Source organism: Mustela lutreola, chromosome 14 (genome assembly GCF_030435805.1).
Source record: "Mustela lutreola isolate mMusLut2 chromosome 14, mMusLut2.pri, whole genome shotgun sequence".
Classification (NCBI taxonomy): Eukaryota; Metazoa; Chordata; class Mammalia; order Carnivora; family Mustelidae; genus Mustela; species Mustela lutreola.
The window spans coordinates 74,757,807-74,782,954 of NC_081303.1; the positions used below are offsets into that span (position 1 = coordinate 74,757,807).

A 25,148-nucleotide genomic window follows, 5' to 3' on the forward strand; every position below is an offset into this window, starting at 1 on the left:
GAGTAGAGACCTGTGTCCCCGTCTCCAGTCCTGGAGCCGGTCAGGCTCTCGGAGACAGACACAATACAAGCTTCCGGAACCTGAGAATGTGGCGAGGGCCACAGAACCTGGCGGGCATCTCCTGGAGACAGGCCGGCATTGGGTCTCAGCAGTCATGCCCAGACTCATGAAGGACCATGTGCTCCCCTTGGGGACGGAGGAGCCGAGCGTGGCGCGGACCATGGTCCGCAGCTTGGGGGGGTTTAGCCTGGGCATGTCTCTGGCCACGGCCTATGGGCTCCTGCAGCTGCTGGTGGAAGGACACAGCCCCTGGGGCTGCCTGGTGGGCACCCTCACTCTGGCTGCCTTCCTCAGCCTGGGCATGGGGTTCTCGCGCCAGGTCCGGGTCACAGTCCTGCTGCTGCTGCCCCAGGCCTTCTCCAGTGAGTGCCGGGTGGGGGATGAGGGGGGCAGGAGGGATCTTACAGGAGGTGGGGGCGGTTTGAGGGAAATCTTCCAGAGGCTTCCGTGCGAGACCGTGCGCGAAGCCGGGGCCCTGGGCCCATGGAGCCGTCTCCCCCAGGGCAGGGCCGGATGCTGCTGCTGGTGGCGGCCTTCGGGCTGGTGCTGCAGGGACCCTGTGCCAACACACTGCGTAACTTCACCCAAGCCAGCGAGGCCGTGGCCTGCGGGGCCGAGCTGGCCTTGAACCAGACCGCCCAGGTGTTGGAGCAGGCCAAGCAGCCCCTTGTCAGTAAGGCCCCCTGGGCCCGTGGCTGTGTGTTCTGTGGCCCCGCTCCGTCCCCTGCGGCTGCGGACCCCTCCCCGTGGCTCCCTGGCCCGCTGCATCTCCCCACACCCTGGGGGGCAGCCTCCTCTCCACTCTGTTCCCCACCCCCGCCCCCCCTTGCAGCGGGCAGAACCGGCCCCCCAGTGCCTCCACCCCTGCCCCCCAGGTGCCCTGAACAAGATTAAAGCCATTGCCCAGAAGGCCAAAGAGGTGGCTGACCGGGTCCGCAAGTTCTTCCGGTCCATCATGGACGGCGTGAAGCACGTAGGTCAGCACAGTCAGCACGGCTGGGGTGTTTCCAGAGGGCGGGCTCACGGTTCACCCTGTCTCCTCACCCGTGCCCACGTCACGGCCCAGGGCCCCTCCCAGGTGCTGACTGGCCCCCGCCGGATACGGCGCAGCCAGGGCCCTGACCGCGGTCCCGCGCTGGGTGCTGCCCTGGGGTCCCCGAGTCCCAGCCAAGGGGCCGCAGGGCTCCGGGCCTGGGGACCAGCCCCGCCGCTGTCCCCAGCTAGGGTCCTGCGCAACGTGTGGTACTGGCTCCTGCACATCGGCGACGTGTGCAACGCTGAGCTGGGCAACCCCTACCTCAAGTGTGCGCGGGTCTTCGACGACGCCAAGGACCGCTGCATGCACGTTGTCCCCTGGGCCTATCACCTGTGCTACGTGCTCATGCCCTTCAAGCTCGCGCTGTGCGGACTGGCCAGCGGTGAGGGCCGGCGAGCGCCTGCGGGGCATGGCCAGTGAGCAGGGGGTCCGTCGGCGGGGCCGGGCCCGCGCTGGGGCCGCTGGGGGCACTGGGGGCACTGGGAGAAGCCGGTTTGGAGCCCTTGCAGAGGTCAGCAGCAGGAGAGGGAAGCCAGAGGACCCGGAGGCGGGAGGGCCGCGTGCCTCCGCCTCCCCTAACGCTCGGTCTCTGGGTCCCAGTGGTGCAGGTGTTCTGCATTATCCCCAAGTACCTCCAGCCTTTCTTGCGCAAGACCCTTGGCACCCGTGAGTGGCCCCCTCCCAGCCCTGCTGTGGGGGTACTCCTGGGGACTCTCCCCTCTCCAGGCCGGCGGTGCTCCCAGTCCCCAGTGAGAATGCAGGAGGGAGGAAAGGTGCCGAGCAGGGACGCCGGAGGCCCAGCCTGGGCTGGAGCAGGGAGAGGACCAAGACGTCCTACCCCCGCTTCCCCCTCCCTGGTCCTCCCAGCCCGGGCAGGGCACTGAGCTGGGCGGGCACAGAGAGGGGCCGTGGTGTCAGGCCCCTGGTGGTGACAGCATGGACCGCGGGGGCTTTGTCTTCTCCTCCTCGGGTTGGGGGGTCCCGGCTGTTCTGCAAGCTATGCCAGGCCCTGCCCCCACTAATTCTCCTGGCTTCCGGCTCCCCTGCACCTGCTGGCCCCAGCTGTGAGGAACCTAATTAACCGGGTGCGTCAGGAGTTCGAGTTCAACGTGACGGCCGCCCACCACTTCTCCGTGGACCTCAATGCCTCTCGGAGCCTGTCGCAGGTGGCCCTGGACCTCCATGAAGCCGTCAGCCTGAAGCTGCACCGTGTCCGAGAGGCCCTGGCCCTGATGGGCTACACCACGCCTCTGCTGCTTTCGCTCCTGTACCTCCAGTGAGGGAGGGCCCCAGCTGGGGGCTTGGGCTGCGCGGCACCAGGTCGCCCCCAGGGCCTCCAGGAAGGCTGGAGCCTGGGGGCCAGGGGACGTGGGACCCTGCGGGAGTCGGTGTGGGCTGGGGAGCTGAGGGGCCTCCATTTACCTTGCCAGAGCTCTGTTCTACCGGTACTGTTACTTGAACTGGGTCGGTTATGACAACGTGTACATCACCAGCCGGTTCCTACGCATGGAGGCCATCCGCTCCGAGGCGGGGCTGCCCACGGTGCTGCCCCTCAGCGCCCATGAGGCCAGACGCTACATCCAGCCTGGTGAGGGCCCCAAGATTGGAGACCAAGACCCAGGAGGACACCAGGGCCTCCCCTCCACCCCAGCCCTGACCCTAGGCCCTGTGCACAGCCCTGTCTCTGGGGAGCCCTTGGTCCCAAAGGGGGGACCTCCCGGCACCCAGACACCCAGACACAGAAAGAAGGGCAGAGGAAGCTTCCGGGGCCCCGGACATCCCGACAGAGGGAAGTGTAGGTGGGGAGGGGCTGCCAGCTGAGGGAAGGGGGGCTTTGGGGGTGAGGCCAGAAGTATGAACCTGCCAACATGGAGAGGAAGCCTGGGGGGCTGGGGCTGGGTTGCCCAGGAGGGTGGGTTCCTCTAGCCTCAGAGCCCCTCCCAGCCTCGTCCGGGGACCGTCCCAGCTTCCACACCAGATGAGCAAACAGGCCCTGGCTCGGAATGGGGTGTGCTCCGCCGGGAGAATAAGCAGCGGCCTCCTGACTGCGCTCCCCGCAGGTTCCGTCTTCCTGTCCAGGTGGGAGCAGATGTTCTACACCCTGGCCTTCCTCAGCCTTGCCCGGCACCTCCTCCTCGTGCTGGCCCTGGTCTTCCTGGACTACGCCGTCTTCTGGGTGCTCGACCTGGCCCGGTACCAGTTGCAGGGGGAGATCGTGGCCCGCAGTGAGTGCCCGGGCCTCGCGCTGTGGTCCCCTTGGTCGGCGTCCTGGACCCAGGTGGCCTCCTGGGTCCCAGGGATTGCCTGGAGGTCCCTAGGTCACTGTGACTCATCAGCCCCGATCCTGCCGCCGCCAGCCCTCCAATCCTCCTGGGACCCCTGCCTCCGAGTCCTGGGTCCACCATACAGAGTAGTCAAAAGCACAGGACCTGGAGTCAGGGAGCCTGCCCCCTGCGGCAGTGACTGGGGCCATTCCCGAACCCCCCAGAGCTTCAGTCGCCTCTTCGGAGCTGGGATGCTGGGCGCAGCCCCCGGGTCGCTTGAAGGGGCCCAGGACGCCTTGTGTGGGAGGGCCCGGGAGGCCGTGCTGATGAGCGTGCGGGACCACAGGGAGTAATGACTCCCATCCTGTGCGCAGAGGCCGGCGGCACTTAGAAAGCGCCCAACACAGTCACCGGCACACTCAGTCCGGTGCCCACCGCATGCGGGACACGGGGCACATTAGCAAGTGCTTGAAAGCAAATGCTGCTGGGCCGTCGTGGGGACGGGGACGGACTCATGGAGCATCGAGGCCTCTCCAAGAGGCTCCTGGGGGGCAGGGGCTTGGTGGGGCCCTGGGGCAGCAGAGGCCCCTGGCTGGGGGGTGGGGCTGCGAGCTGCCCTGTCCCACCACCCGCCCCCCGGCACCGGCCCTCACAGAGTGCGCTGTGCCAGGCCCCGTGCTAGTGTCCATAACCGTGGAAGGCACCGGCTACACTGGGAGGATTTACCGGGACCTGGTGTCGGCGTTCGACGTCTTGCAGCAAAGCAACATCAGCATCTTGTCCCGGCACTGCCTCCTGAGGCCCTCGGAGCCAGATGCCACCGGTTACATCGTCATCGGTACCGGCCTTGGCCGTGAGGGCACGGGGTGGGGAAGGAACAGGCGTGGCAGAGGGTGTGAGGACCGGGGGTGCGGAGGCGGCCGGCAGCCCGCACCCGCAGACGGCGATTCTTGGCCCCGCCGCCCCCCAGGCATCCTGTACGGCCTGAGTTTCTTCGTCACGCTGTTCGGCAACTACGTCAGCAGGCTGCGGCGGGCCATCTGCGCCTCCTACTATCCGTCAAGGGAGCAGGTGAGCGGCCACAGCCGCGGCTGCCCCCACCCCTGCCTGCTGGGAGCCCACGGCCGTCTGTCTTGGTTTGGGGGAGCTTCGACTCCTCGATGGCGCCAGTCCTCTCTCCTCTGGCTGAAGTCCCGCTAGGCACATGACCTGGACGGCGGGTCTCCGGGCCCCAGAGGTGCTGAGAGCAGGGGTGCCTCTTGGGGGGGCGTTGGCTGAGAAGGAGCTTGTCGTCCCCAGAGTGTGGGGAAGGGCATGGCCGCCGGGGTCCGTGCTGGCGTGTTGAGGCGCAAGTGGAAATGCAGCAGTTGGGCGCTCGATTGCCAGTCAGTCCCGGAGCGTGCGGCGGAGCCCTCCGCACCCTGTGCCAGGATGAAGCCGACCCCGCCCGGTGCTTGCGGTCTCAAGGCCAGACAGGCTTTTAGCCAGATATTACAAGGAAGAAGTGTTTTTGTGCAGTGTTTTTGTGCAGAAATAAAGAAAGTGCTATGAACACCCAGAGGACAGACTAGGTCACCCCACCTAGCGGAGCCCAGGGGCTTCCCAAAGGAAGAGGCATCGGAGCCAGGCCTAGACGGATTCAGAAGCGTGGGCAGAAGGCAAAGGACGGGAGTGGGGATGGGGGGCAGAAGGCATTCCGGGTGGATGAGACTGGATCAAGGCAGATCCCGGCCCCGATCTCCCCTCCACCAGGAGAGGATCTCCTACCTCTACAACCTACTTCTGAGCCACCGAACCAATCTGCCGGCGACCGTGCACCGAGCAGCGAGACGGCGGGCAGCGGACCAGGGCCACGCAAGTGTCCTCCAGAAGCTGGCCAGGCGGTGGGCCCACTGTCCCCCCTTGCAGAAGTGGGGCAAGAGGGGACAGAAAAAGAGCCAGAGGTCACAGTGGCTCCCTTCTTAAGTCCCTGAGGTTTGGCTGAAGAGGGTGCCCGTTCTCTGTGATCCATTCGCGAAGAGGGAGACAGGGATGAGAACTCTGGGCGGTGGGGGGAGGGGGCGGACAGGACACAGAGGTTGCTGCTGAGGGGGGGTCAGGCTGCAGGGAGGCCCGCCCCCGCTGGTGGGCGGTGTTGGGTGTGGAGTGGGCTGGCGCGTCAGCGTCTGGGACTCCTCCCCAGGTGCTCCTGTCTGGGCCCCGTGCTCAGCCACTTCTGGCCGCTCCAGGATTATTGCCTGGGCTGTGGGCAGCTCCACGACCCCGAGGACACGGAGAACTTTGTGTCCTGCAGCACCCCGGGCTGCCGAGGTGAGCCCCCGGGGTTGGACCTCTCCCCTCTCCCTGTGGGGACTCCCCACAGTCGTGTGTGACAATTGGCTATGGTCCTTCCTCTGTGGACTTCTGGAACTCACACTTTAGGCCCCTCCCTTCGTGACCACATGTTCTTGTCTACAGAGAACCGTGAGAAGCTCATTCTCCCTGTGTTTGCCTTAATTCTGTTGGTGGTAACCACTGGTTCGCAAGTGGCATTGCAGCCGGGCCCTGGCTTGTCCCTCTGTGAGGACAGTCCCCGCAGGGCTGGAGGCGAGGGGAGCTTGGTGGCAGGGTGGGTGGACTAGCTCAGCCACCTTTTCCTGCCCTCCTGGTGTTTGCAGGGCTCTTCTGCCCCACCTGCTTCCGTCTCCTGGACAACACCTGCTCCGTGTGTGCGGCGCCCCTCTCCCAGCAGGGGGGCCTGGACCTGGAGCTGTGAGTCTCCGGGGGATGCGGTGGCCGCAGTCCTGTCCGTGGGGGCGGTGGGAGCTGCCGCCTGATGGGAGGCTTTCCCAGGGACTCCAGTGACGAGGAGGCCCCCCGCCTCTGGCTGGCCGCCGCTCGGAGGAAGAACCCTGAGCAGGAGCGTTTCCTGCGGCAGCAGCTGCAGGAGGCCCTGGGCAGGACCCTTGCTTCGGAGTCCAGCTCTGAGGTCAGGTGAGCAGAAAGCAGCACCTGGGGCCGGGGAGGCCTGAGCTGTCATGTGTGCAGTGGGCTCCTGGGCTGCGTGGCCCTGTGCTAGGGCTGGAGACAGCTGAAGGGCTTGTGGCAGAGTTGGGGGGGGACCCGTCCAGCTTGCCCTGAGCGAGCCTATGGAGCGGTGGGGAGTGATAGCGGGCCGGTGTCCCCGTCCAGGAGAGCAGCCGGCCAGGTCAGGCAGCGGACAGAACAGCTGGGTTGGGATGAGGTTGAGTTAATGAGGGCTTCAGGAAGCAGGTTTCAGGGGTAACCTGGGTGTCTGCTGGGCCAAGGGGCAGAGGAGAGCATGGGGGGCGAGGAGCCTGGGGGGAGCCTGGAGAATGGGAGATGTTTGGGAGGCTGTGTGTGTGTCACTCGAGTCAGGGGCGCCAGGATGAGCTGGGAAGTGGAGGGGCAGAGAGCTGGCTGAGTGCCCTGGTGGCCGTCTGAAGATCCCGGGAAATGGCCCCACTCGTTCCTGGCTCTGTTCTAGCCTGAGCTGAGAAGGCGGTGGGAAGCCAGGGTGGCCTCAGGACGGAGGTGCTGAGGAGGGGGGCGCTTGGGACGGCGTGGTGCCAGCCGAGCGGAAGGACAGGCTCTGGGGGAAGAAGAGGGCTCGGGTGGGGAGCTCTGGGCTGTCTGGAGGGAAGCTGGCAGCCCAGGGGCCGCTACGAAAGGCCTGGGGTCTGGGCCTGTGGCTCCAGGCTTGAGTTATTACAGCGGGGAAGGGGGGTGAGGGCAGGGCAGGAAGGGTGAAGGGAAAGGGGCCGAACCCTGAGGGGCTCAGGCGCAAACCAAGTGGGGGAGAGACCGGAGCAGCCGGGGGCCCAGCGTCGTCACGCCGAGACAGGCGAGGCGGCGGCGGTGGTGGAGAGGCCGCTGGAGTGGCTGTGGGACATTTCTCGTGGTCCCGAGCAAGCCCAAACCAGAGCAGACCGTAACGGGCCATAGGCCAGTAGGTAGAGAAGACCCAGAAGGAAGCCGTGCGTGGCTCGTGGCTCGGTGTCAGAGCCCGAGACGCTAGGTCCTGTCCCTGGGGAGTCACTGCCGGAGTCGAACAAGGAAGCTAGTCGGGGAGGAGCGGGGAGCCTGCGTCTGCACAGCGGCAGAGCAGGCTGGGAGCTGGCCCAAGGGGATGTGGGGCTCCCCAGGAAGGGGAGAGCTGAGCCCATCGGAGGTGACGGAGGGCCCCTGAGGCACCGGGTCTGGGCCAGGTGGCCCGGCGGCCTCCGGAGAGCGGCATGCCCCGAGCGGAGTGAGTGCTCTCCAGGCCGCTGGCCTTGCCGCTCCCTGCAGGCTCAGAGGACCGGGAGCCCTGCTGAGGGCGCCAGGAAGGGGCTGGGAGTGGATGGTTGCAAGGACCGGGTCTAGGGGGCAAAACACCTGCCCTGGGAGTGCCCTGGGAGCAGCGGGCTCGGGGGGGGGGGGGGGGGGGGCCTCAAAGGCGCAGACACTGCACGTGCGTGGCGCAGCCGGACTGACCTCCAGGGTGCTGCTGGGTGACGTGGCTTTCTTCGGGACCAGGACCCGAGGGCTGAAGGCTCTTTTTTGGGTGGATCAGGGGAAGGACACTGGGGAGAGAACGGGGGTGTCTTCAGGAAGCGTGTGATAGGACTGGCCTTGGGGTAGAAACGGGGCCGCCTCCCTGGGGAAGTCCAAGGTCCCTGCCTCCCTGAGGTGTGAGAGCAAGAGCAACACAGAATGGGTCGTGGCCAGGGAACGTTCTGGGATAAACCCAGGGGTGGCCAAGGCTGGGGGTCGCTCTGGGAGCAGGAGCAGAGGCCTCTGTGGCCATGGGGTCAAAGCTAGAGAGGTGAGGAGGGTGGGGGCCACATAAGCAGTTGGTCTGGCCGTGGCCCCCTGGGTGGGTGCAGCAGATGTCTGGGGAGATAGCTGTGGCCCCCGGGGGGCAGGTGCCACTGGCAGGACCTCTGCAACATCCCATGTACCAGCAGGTTGATGAGCAGCCTTCATTTGGGAGGCCTGCATACAAATCGCAGTGGGCACGGGCTGGTGTGAACGGAGCAGGGGAGGGATGGGCACGGGCTGGTGTGAACGGGCAGGGGGAATGGTAAGCTGAGGGGCGGGGGAGGAAGTGAAGCTTTATTTTCAGAGATTCCTGGGGGCTCCCTGAACTTAAAAGCGGGGTCGTGGGGAGGGGGGAAGCTTGATCCCTGACCATGTAGGTGTAACACCAAGGTCACTACTGGTTCTGTCCTTATTGGCCATGTGACCTTGGGCAAGGGATTGCCCCCTGGTCCGTCAGCACCAGCCTAAAACTGGGGCTCTTGAGCCACAGGCTGAGATCCTGTGGGGACCAGGAGCAGCGGAGGCTGGAAAGTCTGGACAGGGCAGGCGTGCACCTGTGGAAACGGCGCCCCTGACCGCGCCACTCCCTTGCCCTCCTCACTAGTGACCTGGACGAGGAGAAGGGGCCTCGGCAGAGGACACACAGTTAGCGGCTCCGACCGGACGCCCAGTCTTTCGGGGTTCCCACCCTGTCTCTGCCCACCCTCGGCCGCCCTCCCAAACCCTCTGCCCACCGCAGTCCCCTCCAGCTCCAGAAGCCTGGCCCCTCCCCCTCTTCTCTCCAGCCCCTGATCCCTCCCCCCCACCCCCAAATGAAGGAACCAAAAGCAGACACGGGTGTGAGTCTTAAATTATTATTTCTTCCTGTCGTTTACACCCGAGGTGGGGGCAGGGGAAGAGGGGGGGAAGAGGAGGGGGGGAAATTGCCTCCCCCCCTAAGGCACTGAGTGGAGAAGCCGCAAGGGGGGAGGGGGGAGGTCACACTGTCCTCACTCTCTGGGGCTGGGCCCCAGGTCTCCCCCATCACCTGAAATGCTAAGATGAGGCCCAGGGCAACCCGACCTCCCCCAACCCCAATATATTACATCATCACTTTTTAAATAGATACAGGGACTGGTCCCGCTACCCCCTCCCTGTGACACCCCCTCACTCCTGGGGGTACCTGGGCAGCTGTGCAAATGGGCATGAGGGTGCAGGGGAGGACGGGAGAGCACCGGGCCCCGTAACCTGCCCCTTTTAGGAAGGGGGAGGGGCCGCCAGGCCAGGGAGGGGAAATAGTGCAAGGCAGAGCCCAGGCCGCAAAGGGGGGGGGCAGCACCCAGCGAGGGAGGGAGGCGGACACCCCCCCCCAGCAGAATCGGGTAGTTAAAAATCTGAAACTAGATTTCATCGAGACCGACAGAAGAGGCTATGTACAGACCCGGGCGGACTCCGTGGGGGTCACTCTCCGCGACCCAGCGGGACCCCAGCCGGCACCCCCACCCGGGCGCCCGCGGCTCTCGGGAACGGCCGCCAGGGGGCGCCCGCCCGCGCGCTCCGCAGCCCGCAGCCCCTCACCCCGTCCCGCAGCCCGCGCCGCGCCAGCCTGGGGGCGGCGTGAGTCAGGGGCGGCCCGGCGGCGGCTCGGTCGCACCTGGGCGGGAGGAGGAGAGGAGGGCAGGAGCCACCCGGCCCGCCCTGCCCTCTGGCCCCGGGGAGGGAGCGGCGGGAACAAGACATTCCCTGCCCGGGGACGCGGGAGGGGAGGGCAGGGCCGGGGCGGAGAGCCGAGCGGAGCGGCCCCTCCCGCTGCCCCCAGGGGCGGGCGAGCCGCTCAGGCCACCCCGCCCCCTGCTCCTTCAGGACCCCGTGACTCAGCGCTCGGAGCCTGGCGGGGGTGGGGGGGTAGGTGAGGTGCGGGGGGTGGGGGGGTGGGGAGGATGCGGCGGGGGGGGGGGGGGGGCGCGAGGACGGCTCCTTCCTGCGGGCCCAATCCCCGAGGCTTTCCAGCCTCTACCTCGCTTCCCCCCACCCACTCCTCCTCGCCGCCCCCTTTGCATAATTCTCTGCCGGGGAAAGGGAACAGAAAGCAGGAAGGAGGGGGTCTCAGAAGGGGAGGGAGGGGCGGTCCTTCACCCCCGGACTCCGCCAAACCCCTGGGGGCATGGGGGCGGGGCGAGGCTTTGGTCCCAAGCCCCCCACCCCCTAGAAACCCGCATAGCCGAAGAGGAACCCCACAAATCAGAAATACATTATTGCTTCTACTCCTCAGGAGCGGCTGGGGACAGGGTCCCACCGTTCACAACAAACAGCTGGAAATGGAGACGTACTATGGGGATCACTCCTTAGGAGTTCACCCCAATCTGGGGAGCCCCCGACCCCAAAGCCTTCTCAGCTTGGAACTGGAATGAGGGCTCCGGGGCGACAGGGACGGACTGCTGAAGCCAGGGAGCCCAGCGCCCGGCCCCCAGCCCTGTCCAGCCCGCGTGCCCCCGCTGCTTGGCATGGGCGCCCCGGCCGCGCGCTGCTGGGGACGGCCACCGGCCCTCTTTAAGAGGACTCCATGGTACCTTCAGCCTTAGGCGTCCTGGGTGCCCCCTCCTCCTCCTCATCATCAGGGGGGCCCAGGGTGGAGACCGGGGGCCCAGGCGGGGCTGACTGCTCCCAGAACCGAGCCAGAGAGAGGTGGAAGGTGTCCAAGTGGCCATTGGAGAGGTCGAGGCCCGCGGTGGCCGGCGCGGCAGCGGAGGGGGGCGGGTAGTGCGGGGGCGCGTCGTCCTTGCGGCGCCGCCGGGTGCGCACCTCCAGGCAGTTCTGACCCTTGAGGTGGCGCTGCAGGTGGTCCTCCTTGGCGAAAGCCTTGTGGCACAGGTGGCACTCATAGGGCCGGTCCCCCGTGTGCAGGTGCATGTGGTTCTTGAGGTCGTAGCTGTGCAGGAAGCGGGCTGGGCAGTGCGGGCAAGAGTAGGGGCGCTCTCCCGTGTGCTTCCGCATGTGGATCTTCAGCTTGTCGTTCCTGGCGGCAGAGGGAGGGGCGCTGGTCAGGCCCAGGACCACCCCCTCCCCAACCCCTCCATCCACCGCTGGTGGGCAGCGCTGCCGCCACCCCTCCCCCCCCCCCCCCCCCCCCCCCCCCCGCTTCCAAGCCCAGAGCTGTCCTGAGCCCAACCCACCTCCGTCACCTTTCTCCCGACCTCCCAGTCTGGGTGTCTCCAGGGGCTCTGGGGACCTCCACACCCCCAGTCGTGCTCACCGGGTGAAGCGGACCCCGCAGACCTCACAGGCAAAGGGCTTCTCCCCTGTGTGGGTCCTCATGTGGCGCGGCAGCTTGCCGGCCCCGTGGATGATCTTGTGACAGACCGGGCACTCCTGGGGCATCTGGGAGCGGCGCTTGCGCACCAGCTTGTCCTGGCCATCCAGGCCTGGGGCCAGAGTGTCCTGGTGCAGCGAACTCAGGTAGGCCATCAGGTCGGGGTCAATGGCGTCCTCGTCGGAGCCCAGCTCCTCTGGGGACAGCGGGGGTCCTCCTCCCTGGGCCATCCCGTAGGCAGAAGGATACACCAGCTCCTCTTCCTCCTCATCACCCTCGTAGGGCTCGTAAGCCAGGGGCCCCTCAGGAGGTGAAGCAGTCCCCGCTGGAGGGCTGTAGCTGTCCCCCAGCCCGCTGCCTGTGCCGCGCTCCACTCTGCCCCCCGCCACCTCCTCCTCCTCATAGGTCGTGGGGTGGGCAGGTACCGTGGGTGCCTCGGGCACTAAGTGATTTGCCCGGGCCCCCTTGGTCTGCAAGAAAGCTTTCCGGGGCTTGCGGCTGCGGCGGGCCACTGGCCGTGGCGTGGGCTGGGGCGGGGGTGGGAGGGGCCCCTGGGGTGGTCTGTCTTCTCCGTTGGGAACTCCCGAGGAGGCTGTGGCCGTGGCCGTGGCGAAGGCCTCCAGGTACTGGCGGGCCCGCTCACAGTCGTCCTCGTCGGGGCTGGGGGCCTCCAGCCCACTGCCCTGCAGGATCTCCATGCAGGCGGCGATGACGCACGGGATCTCCAGCAGCCGCGCGGCCTGCAGCACGGCGGGCATGTTGGCGCTGCTGGTGGTCAGCGTGGCCGTGTAGGCGAACTCCAGCAGGGCACCCAGGGCCTCGGGCCCCACGAAGTCCAGTTCGCACACGCCAGCCCCGGCGGCCCCCGCCGCCGCACCACCGCCCCCTGCCCCTGCCACCGCACCGCCGCCCTCAGTGAAGAGCTTCTTGAAGTAGTGGCTGCAGGCGGCCAGCACGGCCCGGTGGGTGCGGTACTCGAGGCCCTGCGTCCGGATGGTGAGGTCGCACAGGTGGCCCAGCTGCCGCTGCTCATTGAGGCAGCTCAGGAGCTCGCTGCTGTGGTCCGGGAACGGGATCCCGATGAGGTCGTCCTCGGGGCTCCCCATCTTGTCCTGTGGGTGGAGGACAGGGGCAGGTGAAAGGCGCTAGGCCCGCACTTCCTGTGCCGGCAGACTGCCAGCCCGGCTCCCCAGTGCTTCAGACCCAGGGGATCTTCCAGAAGCCTCCCCAGACTGAGAAGCAGTCATCTCACAGACAGGGGACCCAAGGCGCAGACAGGGCAAGTGATGTCCAACTTCTGAGGGGCAGAACGCGTTCAGACCCAGGCGGTGGGCCCCCAGTCCTATTCCCAGCTGCTCTGGCCGCCCTGCCCCTGCCGCTTTGCCTGCCCCACTCCCCATGCCTTTGGAGGGAGCTCTGGGGTCCTGGCCCAGGCTTCATGAAGGACTCGGGGCTCAGTCATCTGAGAAGTGGGGTGACAGCCTCTGATGGCACTAGCGAGGCCAAGGACAGAGCTAAGATTCGCACTGGACCAAGGTCTGCTCTGGGCACTGCCACCCAAGTGACTCCACAAGGGTTTAGGGCTCCACAGAAGCTCTGCAAACTCACCAGGCAGCTTCCCGGCACCTTCACCTTCACCCTCCTCCTCCTCCCCTCCGCCCCCACTAAAAGCTCAACTCCCCTTTTAGATTTCACACACCCCCCCAGGCCAAAAGGGAAACACTGCTCCCAGCATCCCTCCCCCCAAATCCTCCCCTCCCCCAGGGGGCCAAGGAGCAGCCACCCTTTGCTGGGGTGTCGAGGCCTGGCTCTGGTGCTTCCTGCCCCGCATAGATAAGCATCGTCCCCGCCCCCTCCCCCACTGCCAATAGGCCAAGTTCCAGTTCCACCCCTCCCCACCACAGCTGCCGCGGCACCTCGCCCTCCGCCCTCCGCACCTCTCCCTCCCCATCCACGGCAGCCCTTCGGGAGAGTGGAGAGCTCGCGCCCCAGAGGGTTCTCTTCTATCCTAGGTGCTCTCCCCTCCAAGGGAGGCGCTGCAGCACCCCAGCACCCCGGAGGCTGGTGGGGGGACAGGAGGGCGGCAGGTCGGCCTGGCCTGGGAGTGAGGAGCGCTGCCTGAGTCCTGGGTTTGCGGCCAGGTTGCCGAATGACCTTGGGCCAGTCCCTTCTGTCAGGCGTGTGTTTCCGGGAATGGACAAGGAGCTGGTGAGAGCGAGGTCCCAAGAGCTCAGCCCTTCGGGCCTGACACTGGGAGGGTGGGTCTGAAGCGAGTGGAGACAGGGGGGCCTGGAAAGAAAGTGGCTCTCAAGTCGGCCGCCTGAGAGTGAAACCTGCCTCTGTGGCTGAGGAGTTCCTTGACTTTAAACACACGGTCTCCGAGCCTCCTTCCTAGTCTACTCTGCGGGTAATTCCACTGGACCCGGAGGCTTGTGGAGACATCGGGTAAATGAGACCACGTGGGGGGGGGGGCAATAAACATTCTGGCCTTGGGAGGTAGGAGCGAGGCCTCGCCCGGGGCAGATTCCACAAATGGCCTCTCCTGGGAAGGCTTGGCTTGGGGACAGCTGGGTCTCCCTGCCTCAAATCGCCCCAAAGAGTCAAGTTACTACGAGCTTCATGACCTTGGATCAGTCACTTCCTTTCCCGAGGAAGCCGGTTTCCTCCTCTGTAATAGGAAAGGCTGACCGATGTGGTCCCAAGGGCGGGTCCCACTGACCCTGGTCAGTGTCTTCCTTGCCACTCCCAACAGCTGCTCAGCCCCACCGCGGAGGGAAAAGGATTTTTCGGGGAGCTGGGGGGGGGCAAGAGCCACAGATTTCCCCTTCCGAACACAAGAACGGCATTGTCTCTGCCTGTCACCTTCCCTGTGACGCCGGGACTCCTGCAGGGCACCCTCGGGGGGCAGCACCCACGGGTCTCCCTGCTCCAGTCCGACACCAGGCGCCGTCAGCAAGCCCTCTGCTCCCACTTCTCTCCCTGGGAGCCACCCCAGCTCCCTTCGCTTCCCTGCCCACACTCCACAAACAGAGCAAGTGGCAAATGGCCCCAGGACTTGGGAACAAACAAAAACCGGGTGGGCAGTGGCAGCAGTGGGCACCCTCCTGCGCCCAGGCAGATCCTGTCCCTCCCGAGGGGGATGGGTGGGGCTGTCCTCGCTGGCCATTGGCCTGGAGCTGGGCACCCGCAGGCACGTGGCTTGCCCCAGCCCCCTCCCTCCTTCCCTCCCCACCCCACCCATTCCTGCCGCTAGGCCCGCCTCCTTGCTCCCACCCCGGGGCCGGTCTCCGCGGCAACTTGGCGTGGCAGGGTGCTGATTGGCTGACCCTGCTGTCAGGTCACGGGCTTAGGCTGCTTCAGCGCCTGCAACTCACACCGGGTGCTTGGGCAAGGGTGGGTGTTTAACCCCTTAGGCCCAAGTCCAGTGCCCATGGCCACGAGGTAGCAGTGAAGGAGGGAGAGGCAGAGGAAGGGGAGGTGCTCTAAGGTTCTCTAGCTTCTGGGAAACTCCCCCAGCCCTTACCCAGGGCTCTGGCGCCCAGGCCAACTTAGATGCTGCCTAGAACAATGCTGCTGCCAACCAGGCCGAGGGGGCACTCACAGCCCCATCACCTAGGCGGCGGGGCACCGGTGCCAGGATGCCCACCCCACGTTGGGCACCCTTCCCACATCTGTATCCCCAAGGGCCCAGCCCCCTGACGCCCCATGAGGACGGCCCATCTCCACCCAGCCTGGCATGCCCCCTCTTGCTAAGGCCTTGTGGGCATGGGTGTGTGTGGAGGGGGGGGCCGCTGTGCCAGGGAACCAGGCAAGGTCTGTTTGGTTTGTTTGCCTGGTAGGGGGAAGAACTGGGGGCCCCGCCCCATCGCTCCCCCTTTCCCGCCACCCCCCCAGGCTCCCCTCACTGTCAGGCCTGCTAGACCGGCCAAGCAGGTGGGCAGCTCTCTTGAAACTGGGCCCTGAGTCAAGCCTGCCCCATCTCTGGTGGGGGAAAGACTCTGGGTGGGAAAGGCAGGAAGGGGACAAAGGCAGGAGCCCCGAAACCCCCAACTCCTCGGTGTCCTCAGGCACCTGCGGGGTGTGTCCCCAGCCCAGATACAAAAGGTGGAGAGCACTGGCCTTGACCGGGAAGGGAAAGGAGCCCGGAAGTCTTTCCAGGTGCTGACCTCTGGCAGTGTCCCGGGGGCACCTGAGCCCTGACACAGGGATGCGGCAGGATCGGGCCCCCAAGGGGCAGATGAGTGAAGCCGGCCCCCCTTCCCCACACCCTGGGGATTAGGGGAGTGAGGCTTAGTGGGGGGGGCAGCGGCGGAGCTGGGATCAGCACAGAGAACAGATATGGGGCCGAGACCCAGACACACAGACACCCCTACCCAAAAGACTTCTGCAGGTGCAGCTACTCAGGGTAAGGGAGGGTGAGGTCCGCCTGTGACATCCCCCTGCCAGGTGATGGGGGCCTGGGGCACTCCCCAGCGCCGCCCCCACTTTGGCTAGCCGCCCCCCCCTTCTTTCTCCTCTCTGCTTCCCACCCCCGCCCCGACTCCAGCTTCACGTTCTCTTCCTGTTTTTTTGGAGCTCAGTTTGCACGAAGCAGCGGGCAGCAGCGGGGCTTCGGCCGCCCGACCAGGGGGGTGGGGAAGTGGGACAGCCAGGCCGAAGTCCTCAGGGACCCAGGAATCCTGGCTCCCCAGCTCTCCTCCTCTTCCCAGGGCCTCTGGAGCCCAGGGGCTGGAGCCACCTGGACTGCCCAGTCGGGAAGGCGGGATCAGGGGCTGAGGGAGTCCCCCTGAAGGACAGTCTGGGCCTGGAAGGCGAAGCCCCAGGCCCGGGGATGCCCTGGCGCCTACAGAGCCCGTGGGTCCGCACCCCAGCCCCTCGGAGCAAGTGCGTGCCCTGCCCATCCCCCACATGCCGCTTCCCCCCTCCTAACCTCACCACCCCCAGCACTCACACTTCCTGGGGGCCAGGCGGGGAAGGGAGACCGCAAGCCACGAAGGGGAAGGAGGCCAGGGGAGTCGGCTGCTTCCCGGTGCCGTGGGGGTTAAGCCTCTCCTCCCTCCAAATCCCCAATTCCTGGTGCTCCCTGAAATGAAGGAGATCTCAGTGCGCCTCCACATTTCTTTCCCTGATACCCGCTCTAGCCCATGCCCCCCTCCCCAGGCCACTCGGGGTTGTGAGGGACGATGATGGCAGAGAAGGGAAGGGGGCAAATCCTCCTCCCGCTTGGGGGACCCTGCCCCGTGCTTGGGCCCCCCCCCCCCGCCCCATCCGTGGCCTCCCCTTCCCGTAGCCTTGCTGACCGGCCCAGCCAGTGCCTGCTCCGCCACGCATCCTTCAGCCCTGGCCAGCCTCCTGCCTCCGCTCTAGGCATCCGTGGCCCTGGCCCCCCAGGAGCCGCCTTGCCCGCTCCTTCCTTTACCCTCGGGTCTCCACTCCAGCCTCTCCGGCTTCCTCCATCCTGCCCTGCTCCGAGCATCTGCTCTCTTCTGCCCAGGCTGGCAGGTAGAGAGAGGGCCCCGGGGAATCGAGTCACGGAGCCAGGCCTGCCTTCCAAGGCTTGGTCTTGCCATAGGATGGCCGCACTCAGGGCACCCATGCCACCCTTCTAGAAGAAGCACAGGACAGAAATTTGGGGGCCAGTTGGGGAGGATGGTGGCGGTGGGGGGGGGGCTGGTGCGGAGAGCGGATGTGGGGTGGGGTGAGGGGGGACAACCTAGGCCTCTCTGCCCGTCAAAATTTCCAGCCCTGGAACTACTGGGCTTTCCCCAGAGAGTACCCACCCTGGGCCAGGCGACCGCACCTGGACAGACCCCCACCGTCAGGGCTCTAAGCGGGACCTGCCTAGGCAATGCCCTCTCCCCTCAGGGCCCGAGGAGCCAGCATAAGGTGCCAGGGTCTGCCCGGTGCCCACCCCCTCCCCCCAGCCGAGCGTCTCAGGCTGAGTAACCGAGCCGCCTGGTAACCCCACACCCGCCAAGCCGCAGGCAGAAACCTGAGCCCCCCAGCCCCAGAGGACACCCCAGCCCGATCCCCAGAGCCCGGCTCCCTGCCAGCCTGTCCAGCCTCCTGTCCTGGCCCAGCAGTCCTTGGGCTCCTGTAGGCCCCTTCTGCTCCTCGGTCCTCCTGGGGCCCCTGGGACCGAAGCGCGCCTCATACCCTCAGCCCCCTCCACCTTCCCAGGGAAGTTTGGACACCCTCTTCCTAGCCTGTTTCCAGTCCCTCTCTGACCCTTGGCCAATTCTAGGCCTCCAAGCCGCCCCTGGGGCCTGATCTCCCAAGCCGGAGCAGGGCCTACTCACCTGAACGCTGAGGGGCCTTGCCGGCAACTCCTCTTGGCCCCTGGGGGGAGCAGGTTGGGAGGGGTGGGGGAGGGCCCTGCTGGGGGGGGGGTGGCTGTTCCCCGCTCCAGCTCCCTCCTTCAAAGGGGCCGCCCACGACCTGGCCCAGCCCCTCCCCCCTAGAGCCTTAACCCTCTGGGTGCTGTCCCCCCTCCCTCCAAGCTGGGGGGAGGGGTTACCAGAGGGCTGGCAGCGTGGGAGAGGGCCTGAAGTCTCTGCCTGTGGTGCCCAAAGCCCATGCGGTACCCACCCCCGCCCGGCCTTACTCAGTCCTGAAAGGGGAAAAAGGTGAGTGTAGGCACAGTAGGAGCCGGGACAGTCCAGGAGGACAGAGGTGAGGAGGAGCCACGGGAGAGGCTGCCGGAGGTGGGACTGCGAGAAGGAAGGAGGGGAGGGGACAGGCGGTGGCGGTGGCCAGAGGAGGGAGGAGGGGAACCCTGGACACACGGTGCCAGGGCTGACAGGTGCCCAGGTCCGGGCCCCTCAGGGCATGTGGCACCATGGAGGGCCACAGGGAAGCCCTCCGGTCCCCAGTGGGCCCCTGAGACCCCTGGGAGCTGACCGAATTCTCCCCACCCTGTCCTGGGCTGGGGCCCTCGGGGGCTGGGCAAGGCAGCACCCCGCCCTCCCCATGCCTCACCCCAAACCCACTCACATACCACAGTTCCTTGCCCGGGCGCCAGCCCCTGCCAACCAGGCTAGGGGGCAGCCCATGTGCCAGCCCCCAGTGGCCAGGGGGCTCCGGGGGACAGAGCTGGCCTGAGGGGGGTGGACAGATGGGGGGAGCTGTGGGCACCGAAAGAGGAAGGAGCCAGGAGGGGGCATCTGCTGGGAAGCGCCTAGCCCCACCCCTTGCGCAAGCCTCCGCCACCCTGGCCGGTTGGGTGGGACCCGCCTGGGCCCGAGGGGCAGCTCAGGAAGGCTCTGAGCCCAGAGATGGGTGGGCCACACAGTTCCACCGAAACAACTCCTAGGGTCCCTTATTCCTGGAACAAGCGGTGCCCTCATGTTCCCCAGACATGAGGCCCATCCAAGTCCTCCTGGGTTGGGAGGACCACTGAAATGCCCCCGAAACATCCCCTCCCCTTTCCCCCCAACAGCTGCTGGCTCAATGCCGCTGGCCTGCTGCCCCTCACCAGCTCCCGGCCCGGTTGGCACCTACCCACCAGGATGCTGGCAGTCCTGCCCTCCTCTCCCTCCTGCCCCCTGCTCCCAGCGCCCCATGCCAACTGTGGGCCTGGGGTGGGGGAGGGCCACCCCTGAGCCTTGGTGCCAGCCAGGCGGGTCCAGTCCCCAGGTCCGACAGATAAGGCCTAAGACCCTGTTCTCCAGCCATCGCCCCTTGAGGCTCGGTACAAGTCAGGGCCTACACAGGGCCCCCAGCAGCCTGTGGACGGCCCTGTGAGCACTTACTGAAAGCTCCGTCCTTCAGGGTGGGTGCCAGCCTCCCAGCGTTCCCTCTGCCTCAGCATCTGCTTGGGCACCAAAGTCCCCGCAACTCCTGAGAGCCCTGGTGCCCGCAGCCTGCAAGGGAGTGGGTGGGGCTGCTCTCTGCCCTTTGATCCCCATAAAGGCAGGGAGCCAGCCTGGAGGGCAGGGGGCAGGGAAGGGGTTCATGGGGCCCCTCAATGTTATCCCTGCCAGGGGCAGCAGGCCAGGGTGGGGCATCTCTTGGGTGGGGTGCTAAGGTAAGAATGGCAGCATGTCCCAGCAGAGGAGGGAGGTTAGTCGTGGGTACGTGGTGTTACGTGGGCACAGGACGGTGAGAACAGGGTGAAGTGGGGTGGGTGGAATGGATGCAGAGGGCATCCATGTCCAATTCACCCCAGTCCTGGCTTTTACTCCCATCAAGCAACCCTTCCAGAAGGCACCAAATTGAGAGCGTGAGGACTACAACTCCCAGGATGCACCACAGTTACTCTGCATGTACCTTGGGAGTTGTAGTTCCCAAGAGAAGTCCTGCCTTCTCCTCCCCAGAGCCTTGCTGACCAGGTGAGGAGGGCAGAGCTGGAGATCTGGCCAGAAATCTCCTTTTTAGAAGAGATAAAAGGCTAGGAGATCCGTGGCGGAGGGGAAGAGAACCCCTTCTCCCAGGCAAAGGGGAGGAAAGGAGGAAGGAAGGAGGTGAGGATGTCTGTTGAAAGGGGCATATGGGTGGGGAGGAGTGGGGGGGGGCAGGAAGGAAACCGAAGCCAGAGACACGAGGTCGAACGCAGAGGCCTGGTAGCGCCTCGCTCCGAAGCCTGGCAGGGACTGGGAAGGCATAAGGAATTAGGGATACCAACTGGCAGCAAACTGGTGCGTTCGTGGGGGGCTCACTGGGTCCATCTGGCCACCACAAGCCCTCTTTTGCCTGGGGCACCCCCACCGGTTTGCTCGCTGCAGAACTCTGAAGGCTGACTTGGTTCTGGGATGCTCGCAGGCCGAGGAAGAGGTTGGGGGAGTCAGGGCCAGGCCCGATGGGGAGCTCGGGGGAAGGAGCTAGGTGTGGTGTTAGGCCCAGGTGTGAGTCCAAGGAATCGTGCTGGCCCCTGAGGGTACAGCCTTCCATGGCAGCTGGGGGGCCTCAGTGCAGAGGGGCCCAGGTCACCGAGGCCGCGGCCTCCCGTCCACCTCAACTACAGGCTGCAGTGGAGAGGGCGGCCCTCTCCCGTCTCCCTGGGGAATTCGCTGAAGGCGGCTTTCCCTCTGGGCCAGGCAGCCTGTGAACATCAGAGGGGGCAATGCAAGGGGCCAGATGGCAGCTGGGTGCCCTTCCTTAGTGGGGGTGCAGGTCACAAGTGGGGAGAGGCTCTGTTTCAAGGCCACTTTCCCCGGGTTCCCCAAGGCTCTGAGACAGATTCTTACAGGCCTCAGCTAAGATTCTTGCCAAGACCTGAGTGTTGTTGGCTGGGGGGGGGGGGGGGGGGGGCTTCCTTGCCCCTCCAAAGCCCCTGATAGTGGACTACAGTAGCTCTAACCCCTTCCCCCCAGTCCCCCAGGCCCGCCTTGGCGCTTGGCCGCCTGTGTGTTGGCAGGACTGGGGGTGGGGGGGTAGCGAGGCAACTTCAAACTGTCCGGGCAAAACGTCAAGTTTACTCACGAGTTTACTCAGCAGAAGGAGGGGGAAGAGGCTAGAGCGGGCACACCCCATGCCAGGGTCCTATCCGTCTCCTGTCCCCACCTTCCTCCCCCGACTCTGCTCTTCAGCCCTAGGCCAAAACAGCCGTAGGCCCCAAGGCCTGGTGGCAGGGTAGTCTCAACTCTCAGAAGGTCACGGAACCAAGCAGGCCAGAGGCAGGAAACCCCGAAGCAGGTCCAGAGGCCCCTATTAGAGGGCAGTGCCCTGCCTGGAGCCCATTTACTACCCATCATAGGGCCTTGGCTTTGGACCAGAACTGGTCTCTCAGCCACCAAGAAGGGGGCAGTACCAGGCCAGGCTTCCTCCAGGTGAGCAGTCCCCTGGGCAGTGACTTCTGACCCCAAATGACGGGTCCCAGGCAGTGCCTCAGGCAGCGTGGTGCCACCTGGGAGGCTGTAGGAGCAGGGGCTGGTCCTCTCAGCCTCGGCCTGGAATGGGGGGCCCGCACCCTATCTGACCTACTTCCCTTTCCTCCCCACCTGCTTTCATTCTCCGCTTCTCTCCCCCAGCCTTCACCGTCCCCACCCGAGGCGCTCCGCCCCCCATGCCCGCTGGGCCCCTCCCCCACCCTTCCCCAGGGTGCCAAGTGCAAGCACACAAAGGGCCCGATGGTGCATTGTTAGCCCAGCCCCCGCTGCCCGCCGCGCCCTCCCGGGGCGGGCACTAGGCCAAGGAGGAGCTGGGGGCCCTGGGTGCCAGGGGGCACCGCGGGGAAGGGGGACGAGGTCAACACCTGTCTCCCAGACACCGGGTCCGTATCAGCCAGAGCTGTGTGGTGATGAGAGGGCTCTCATGGAGCAGGCCTCTGTCCCTGACACCTGGACCCGGTGGGCACTGCCTTCCTCCTTCCCCAGAGCCCCTTTCAGGTGACAGTGACCCCTTTCTGACCCCTGTGCTGAGGCTGGGGGGTGTGGTACCCGAGGGAGGGGACAGCGTCTGGGGGTGCCAGCAGACTGCACTGTGCCCGCGGCAACCATGGCACGGAGGCTCGCTGGGGGAGCCGAGGCCCCGGGGGCCGGGGCAGGAGACAGTGACAGAGATTTCTTCATGTTTCATCAGCTGCTCCAGGGGGAGCCCCCTGCCCTTCTCCCCAGTCACCACCGACGACGACGAGGAACAGCAACTGCCACCCAAACTCAGTCGCAAATACGTCCCCCTCCAGCCCGGCACAACGCTCCTTGCGCCCGCTCTCCCCCCCAGCCTGGTGCCCACTCCATGCCAGCTCGGCCAGCAGTGCCAGGCAGGTACAGGGGTGACCAAACCAGTTGGTGTGTGTCTGGGGGGGGGGGACCCGGAGGCAACCCCACAGTCCTCCAGGCCTCCCCCGCACACACGTATACCCCGGGGAGCAGAGTCCCCATCCTGGTTTAACCCCTCACCGCTCAGTCCGGCTCCCCCAGCCCCCAGGAGCTGCCTCCCTTCTCAGGAATAGGCTGGGGGCAGGGGAGGTGCTGCGCTGACTCACTCCCGTTCCCAGCTGCAGCTGGGGGTCTGCAGGGCGTTCAGGCGGGGGTCAGTTCACGAACGCCCTCCACCTGGCCCGGAAGCCGGGACAGCCTGCTGGTCTCCCCCTCTCCTCAGCACCCACTTCCGGTGTCCCAAACTAGGTCAGCGGCGCTCGTTTCCTGTGGGTCAGCTAGCACCCGCGCCTCTGCCCCTCCCCTGCTCCGGACCCAGGCTCCCCGCCCCCCCCCCCAGGGCGCCCCGAGGTCTCACCACGTCTCAGCCGCCCTTTGATACGTGGGGGTTGCGCGGGGCGGGGGGCAGGGGACCCGCCCTCTCTCCAAACACTAGCAGGGCCGGGGCGCCTGGGCAGGCACGTGTCCGGGCACAACCCGCTGCCCACGCCGCCCCCCCACTCCCACCCCCCCCCACCGCTGTGGCCGGGACACGTCGCTCTCTTACTCGGGGTGGGGTGGGAGGAGAGAGCGAAAGCTGGGAGGGGAAAGCGGCGCCCCCCACCCTTTTGAATGGCAGCCCTCTGCCAGCGGCGCTCCCAGTGGCTTCCACGACTACACAGTAGCGACCCCCACTCTGTGGAGGGGCAGGTGCGCGGGCGCCTGCGGGGGAGACGCGTGGGGGTAGAACTCCTCCCGGCCATCCGCCCCCGCTCTCGGGTTCTGGGGGCACGAGCCGGCCCGGGGAGGGTGGCGACCGGACCGGCGCCCGAAGGAAGGGACTGGGGCGGAGGGGTCGATCTGTGTCGCTCGGAGGTCGCCGCCGAGCCCCACTACTGGAGAGGGAGCGCGGCTCCGGAGGCGCAGGAAACCGAATAGTCCAGCCGGTAACTTTCCCCCCAGCCGCGGCTCCTCCTGCGCTCCCCCCGCCCCCAGTGCCACTGGCCCGGGTCCAGCCCACCGCGCCAGGGGGCGCGGGGGGGGGCCGCTTGTCCTAGTTAGAGTCCGTCAGCCTTTCCATTCCCTCAGCGCGGGCGGACCGGGGGTCTCCCCGCAAGTCACGGCGGAGACCCGGGCAGCGCTCGGCGCCGCCTCACCCCCTCTCCATCCCGGGGCCGCCGGGCGGTCTGATCCCAGAAGTGCAGAGAAAGTTTCTGGGGACCCTCCGCCCACCTTTCCTCGCGGTTAAAATCCGTTCCAGAGACCCAGGTGCCGGGAAGGCACGGGGAAGGGGAGTGGTGGGAGTCTGGTCAGCGTGCGTGTGTGTGTGCGTGGGGGGGTCCCACTCACAGGACAGACGAAGGACACTGCAGTAGTCTCGCGTCTGGGGGACCCCGAGCCGGAGACAAAAGTAGGGTACACTCACCTCTCCGCCTGTGGGTCCGCGGGCCGGAACTGCAGAAGCACAGGGTGTGGAGAGAAGCGCGTCCCCCGCCGGGCCCGGGGGCTTGGGGCCCTGCTCCGGTCCTGGTCAGAAGGCCGCGGTCAGTCGCTCGCCGCTCTCTGCTGGGGGGCTCCTCCTCCGCAGCCCTCGGCCTCCTCCTGCCGCCCGCCCCCCCCTCGGCCGCCGAGAACCGCACATTCACCTGGCTCCCACCGCCCCCCCCTCAGGGCCCGCCTCACCTGTCCTGCTGTCTCACCTGTCCTCCCGCTGGCTTTCCCCCCATCCCTCCCCTCCCTCCCCCCGCCCCCTGCCACCCCCCAAACTCCCCCCCCAATCCTTAGCAACACCCTCTGTCACTTCCTGGTTTTTCACCCGCCCCCCCAGGTCCCCCTCCCTCCGCCCAATAAGGATATAAACTTCAACCCCTCGGTCCACCCAGTCCCTGCAGGGCGCAGATGGCTCCCTCCCTCCCTTTTAGCTCCCTTCCTGCGAGCTTTTACTCTGCTCTCCGAGCCTTTCCCACCCTCCTCTTTTTCCCTCCTTCTTTCCTTCGGTCTCTTTCTCCCTCCACCTGCCGCGGTCCCTCTCCCCCTCCCTCTCCCTCTTTCTCCTCCAGCCCCTATCTCTCCCAGTCCACCTTAACTCGGGCTCCGCCCTCAACCCCCATCCAGCCCTCCGCCGCAGCTCCGCCCCGCCCCCTGCACTCCACCGCCCTGCCCGCCCATTGGCCTGCACACCCGCCCATCTCAAGCAGGTCCGGCCTCGCGTTCCGCCAGGGAGGGGGCGGAGCCGAGGGGCTGGCCTGAAACCTGGAGGAGGGAAAGGGGGAGGGGGCAGTGTCCGCAGTGGCCCGGGAGCCCGCGCCCCCATCAAGGGCTCTCGGTCTCCATGCGGGGCCTTTGTACGGTCACCTCCTCGGGAGGGAAGGGTATGAGAGGTTAAGGATAGGCCAAGTGGGGGTGAGGCGGGGACTTAAAGGATTGAAGGGGGGGGTCCCGTGAGGGGCTATAATCAGGTCAGTGCCCCGGGAGGTAGGGGGAGGGGGAGCCACCAGGCCGTCAGCTCCAGCTCCTACGCCCCACCCCGACGCTGAGGGAGCGGGGGAGTGGAGGCTGCGGGCACCCTGCGTCCCTCCCCACGCGTGACGGCGCCCCGCGGGGAGGGAACGGCGCCCTGGGCAGGCAGCCTCTGCGCTCCAGCCGGTGCCCGCTGCGGCCTTGGCATTGTCGGAGGGGAGGGGCCGGGGCCGCGAGGGGGAGGGGAGGCGCGCTCTCGCTCCCGCACCCCGCCTCCATCCCGCCTGGGCCCTAAGTAGAGAAACTGAGTCTCCGCGAGGGTGGGAACCTCGGGTCAGGGATCCGGCCGGAGACCCAGGGGGCCCGGGGGGCCCGGGTGTTTCCAGATGCGTGTGCGGGCCGGGGGCGCAGGATACGTGCTTCAGTGTCCCCGCCAGGGA

At 66.7% G+C, this 25,148-nt stretch overlaps 2 protein-coding genes across 6 annotated transcripts; one reads left to right on the forward strand and one right to left on the reverse strand.

Annotated features, from left to right (window-relative positions):
* The first annotated feature begins 22 nt into the window (after window positions 1-22).
* Window positions 23-8,990, forward strand: DCST2 (DC-STAMP domain containing 2). 2 transcript variants are annotated; one of them, XM_059145170.1, is made up of 15 exons: window positions 23-422; window positions 563-733; window positions 936-1,037; window positions 1,281-1,478; window positions 1,697-1,762; window positions 2,159-2,372; window positions 2,527-2,684; window positions 3,157-3,321; window positions 4,016-4,198; window positions 4,331-4,431; window positions 5,113-5,243; window positions 5,543-5,670; window positions 6,018-6,111; window positions 6,193-6,333; window positions 8,768-8,990. In XM_059145170.1, the coding sequence occupies exons 1-15, from the start codon at window positions 155-157 to the stop codon at window positions 8,811-8,813; spliced, it is 2,166 nt and encodes a 721-aa protein (XP_059001153.1). In that variant the 5' UTR covers window positions 23-154; the 3' UTR covers window positions 8,814-8,990. The 2 variants fall into 2 exon arrangements, with proteins under 2 accessions (XP_059001153.1, XP_059001154.1); XM_059145171.1 differs by having other exon boundaries at window positions 4,031-4,198.
* An 11-nt stretch (window positions 8,991-9,001) lies between these two features.
* ZBTB7B (zinc finger and BTB domain containing 7B) lies at window positions 9,002-24,028 on the reverse strand. 4 transcript variants are annotated; one of them, XM_059145177.1, is made up of 4 exons: window positions 23,932-24,028; window positions 23,675-23,775; window positions 11,396-12,564; window positions 9,002-11,158 (listed from the first exon to the last, which is right to left on the reverse strand). In XM_059145177.1, the coding sequence occupies exons 3-4, from the start codon at window positions 12,556-12,558 to the stop codon at window positions 10,693-10,695; spliced, it is 1,629 nt and encodes a 542-aa protein (XP_059001160.1). In that variant the 5' UTR covers window positions 12,559-12,564; window positions 23,675-23,775; window positions 23,932-24,028; the 3' UTR covers window positions 9,002-10,692. The 4 variants fall into 4 exon arrangements, with proteins under 4 accessions (XP_059001160.1, XP_059001163.1, XP_059001161.1 ...); XM_059145180.1 differs by having other exon boundaries at window positions 23,949-23,994; XM_059145178.1 differs by lacking the exons at window positions 23,675-23,775; window positions 23,932-24,028 and adding an exon at window positions 19,204-19,320.
* Between the last annotated feature and the right edge of the window lie 1,120 nt (window positions 24,029-25,148).

What these genes read in the sequence shown, in the direction of transcription:
- DCST2 (XM_059145170.1), top strand. Translation starts at nt 155, where the DNA reads ATGCCCAGACTCATGAAGGACCATGTGCTCCCCTTGGGGACGGAGGAG. An exon ending in GGGGGAGATCGTGGCCCGCA is followed by an intron (nt 3,322 to 4,015) that starts GTGAGTGCCCGG and finishes CGGCCCTCACAG; the next exon opens with AGTGCGCTGTGCCAGGCCCC. An exon ending in GAGTCCAGCTCTGAGGTCAG is followed by an intron (nt 6,334 to 8,767) that starts GTGAGCAGAAAG and finishes CCTCCTCACTAG; the next exon opens with TGACCTGGACGAGGAGAAGG.
- ZBTB7B (XM_059145177.1), bottom strand. Translation starts at nt 12,558, where the DNA reads ATGGGGAGCCCCGAGGACGACCTCATCGGGATCCCGTTCCCGGACCAC. An exon ending in TGCGGGGTCCGCTTCACCCG is followed by an intron (nt 11,159 to 11,395) that starts GTGAGCACGACT and finishes CTCTGCCGCCAG; the next exon opens with GAACGACAAGCTGAAGATCC.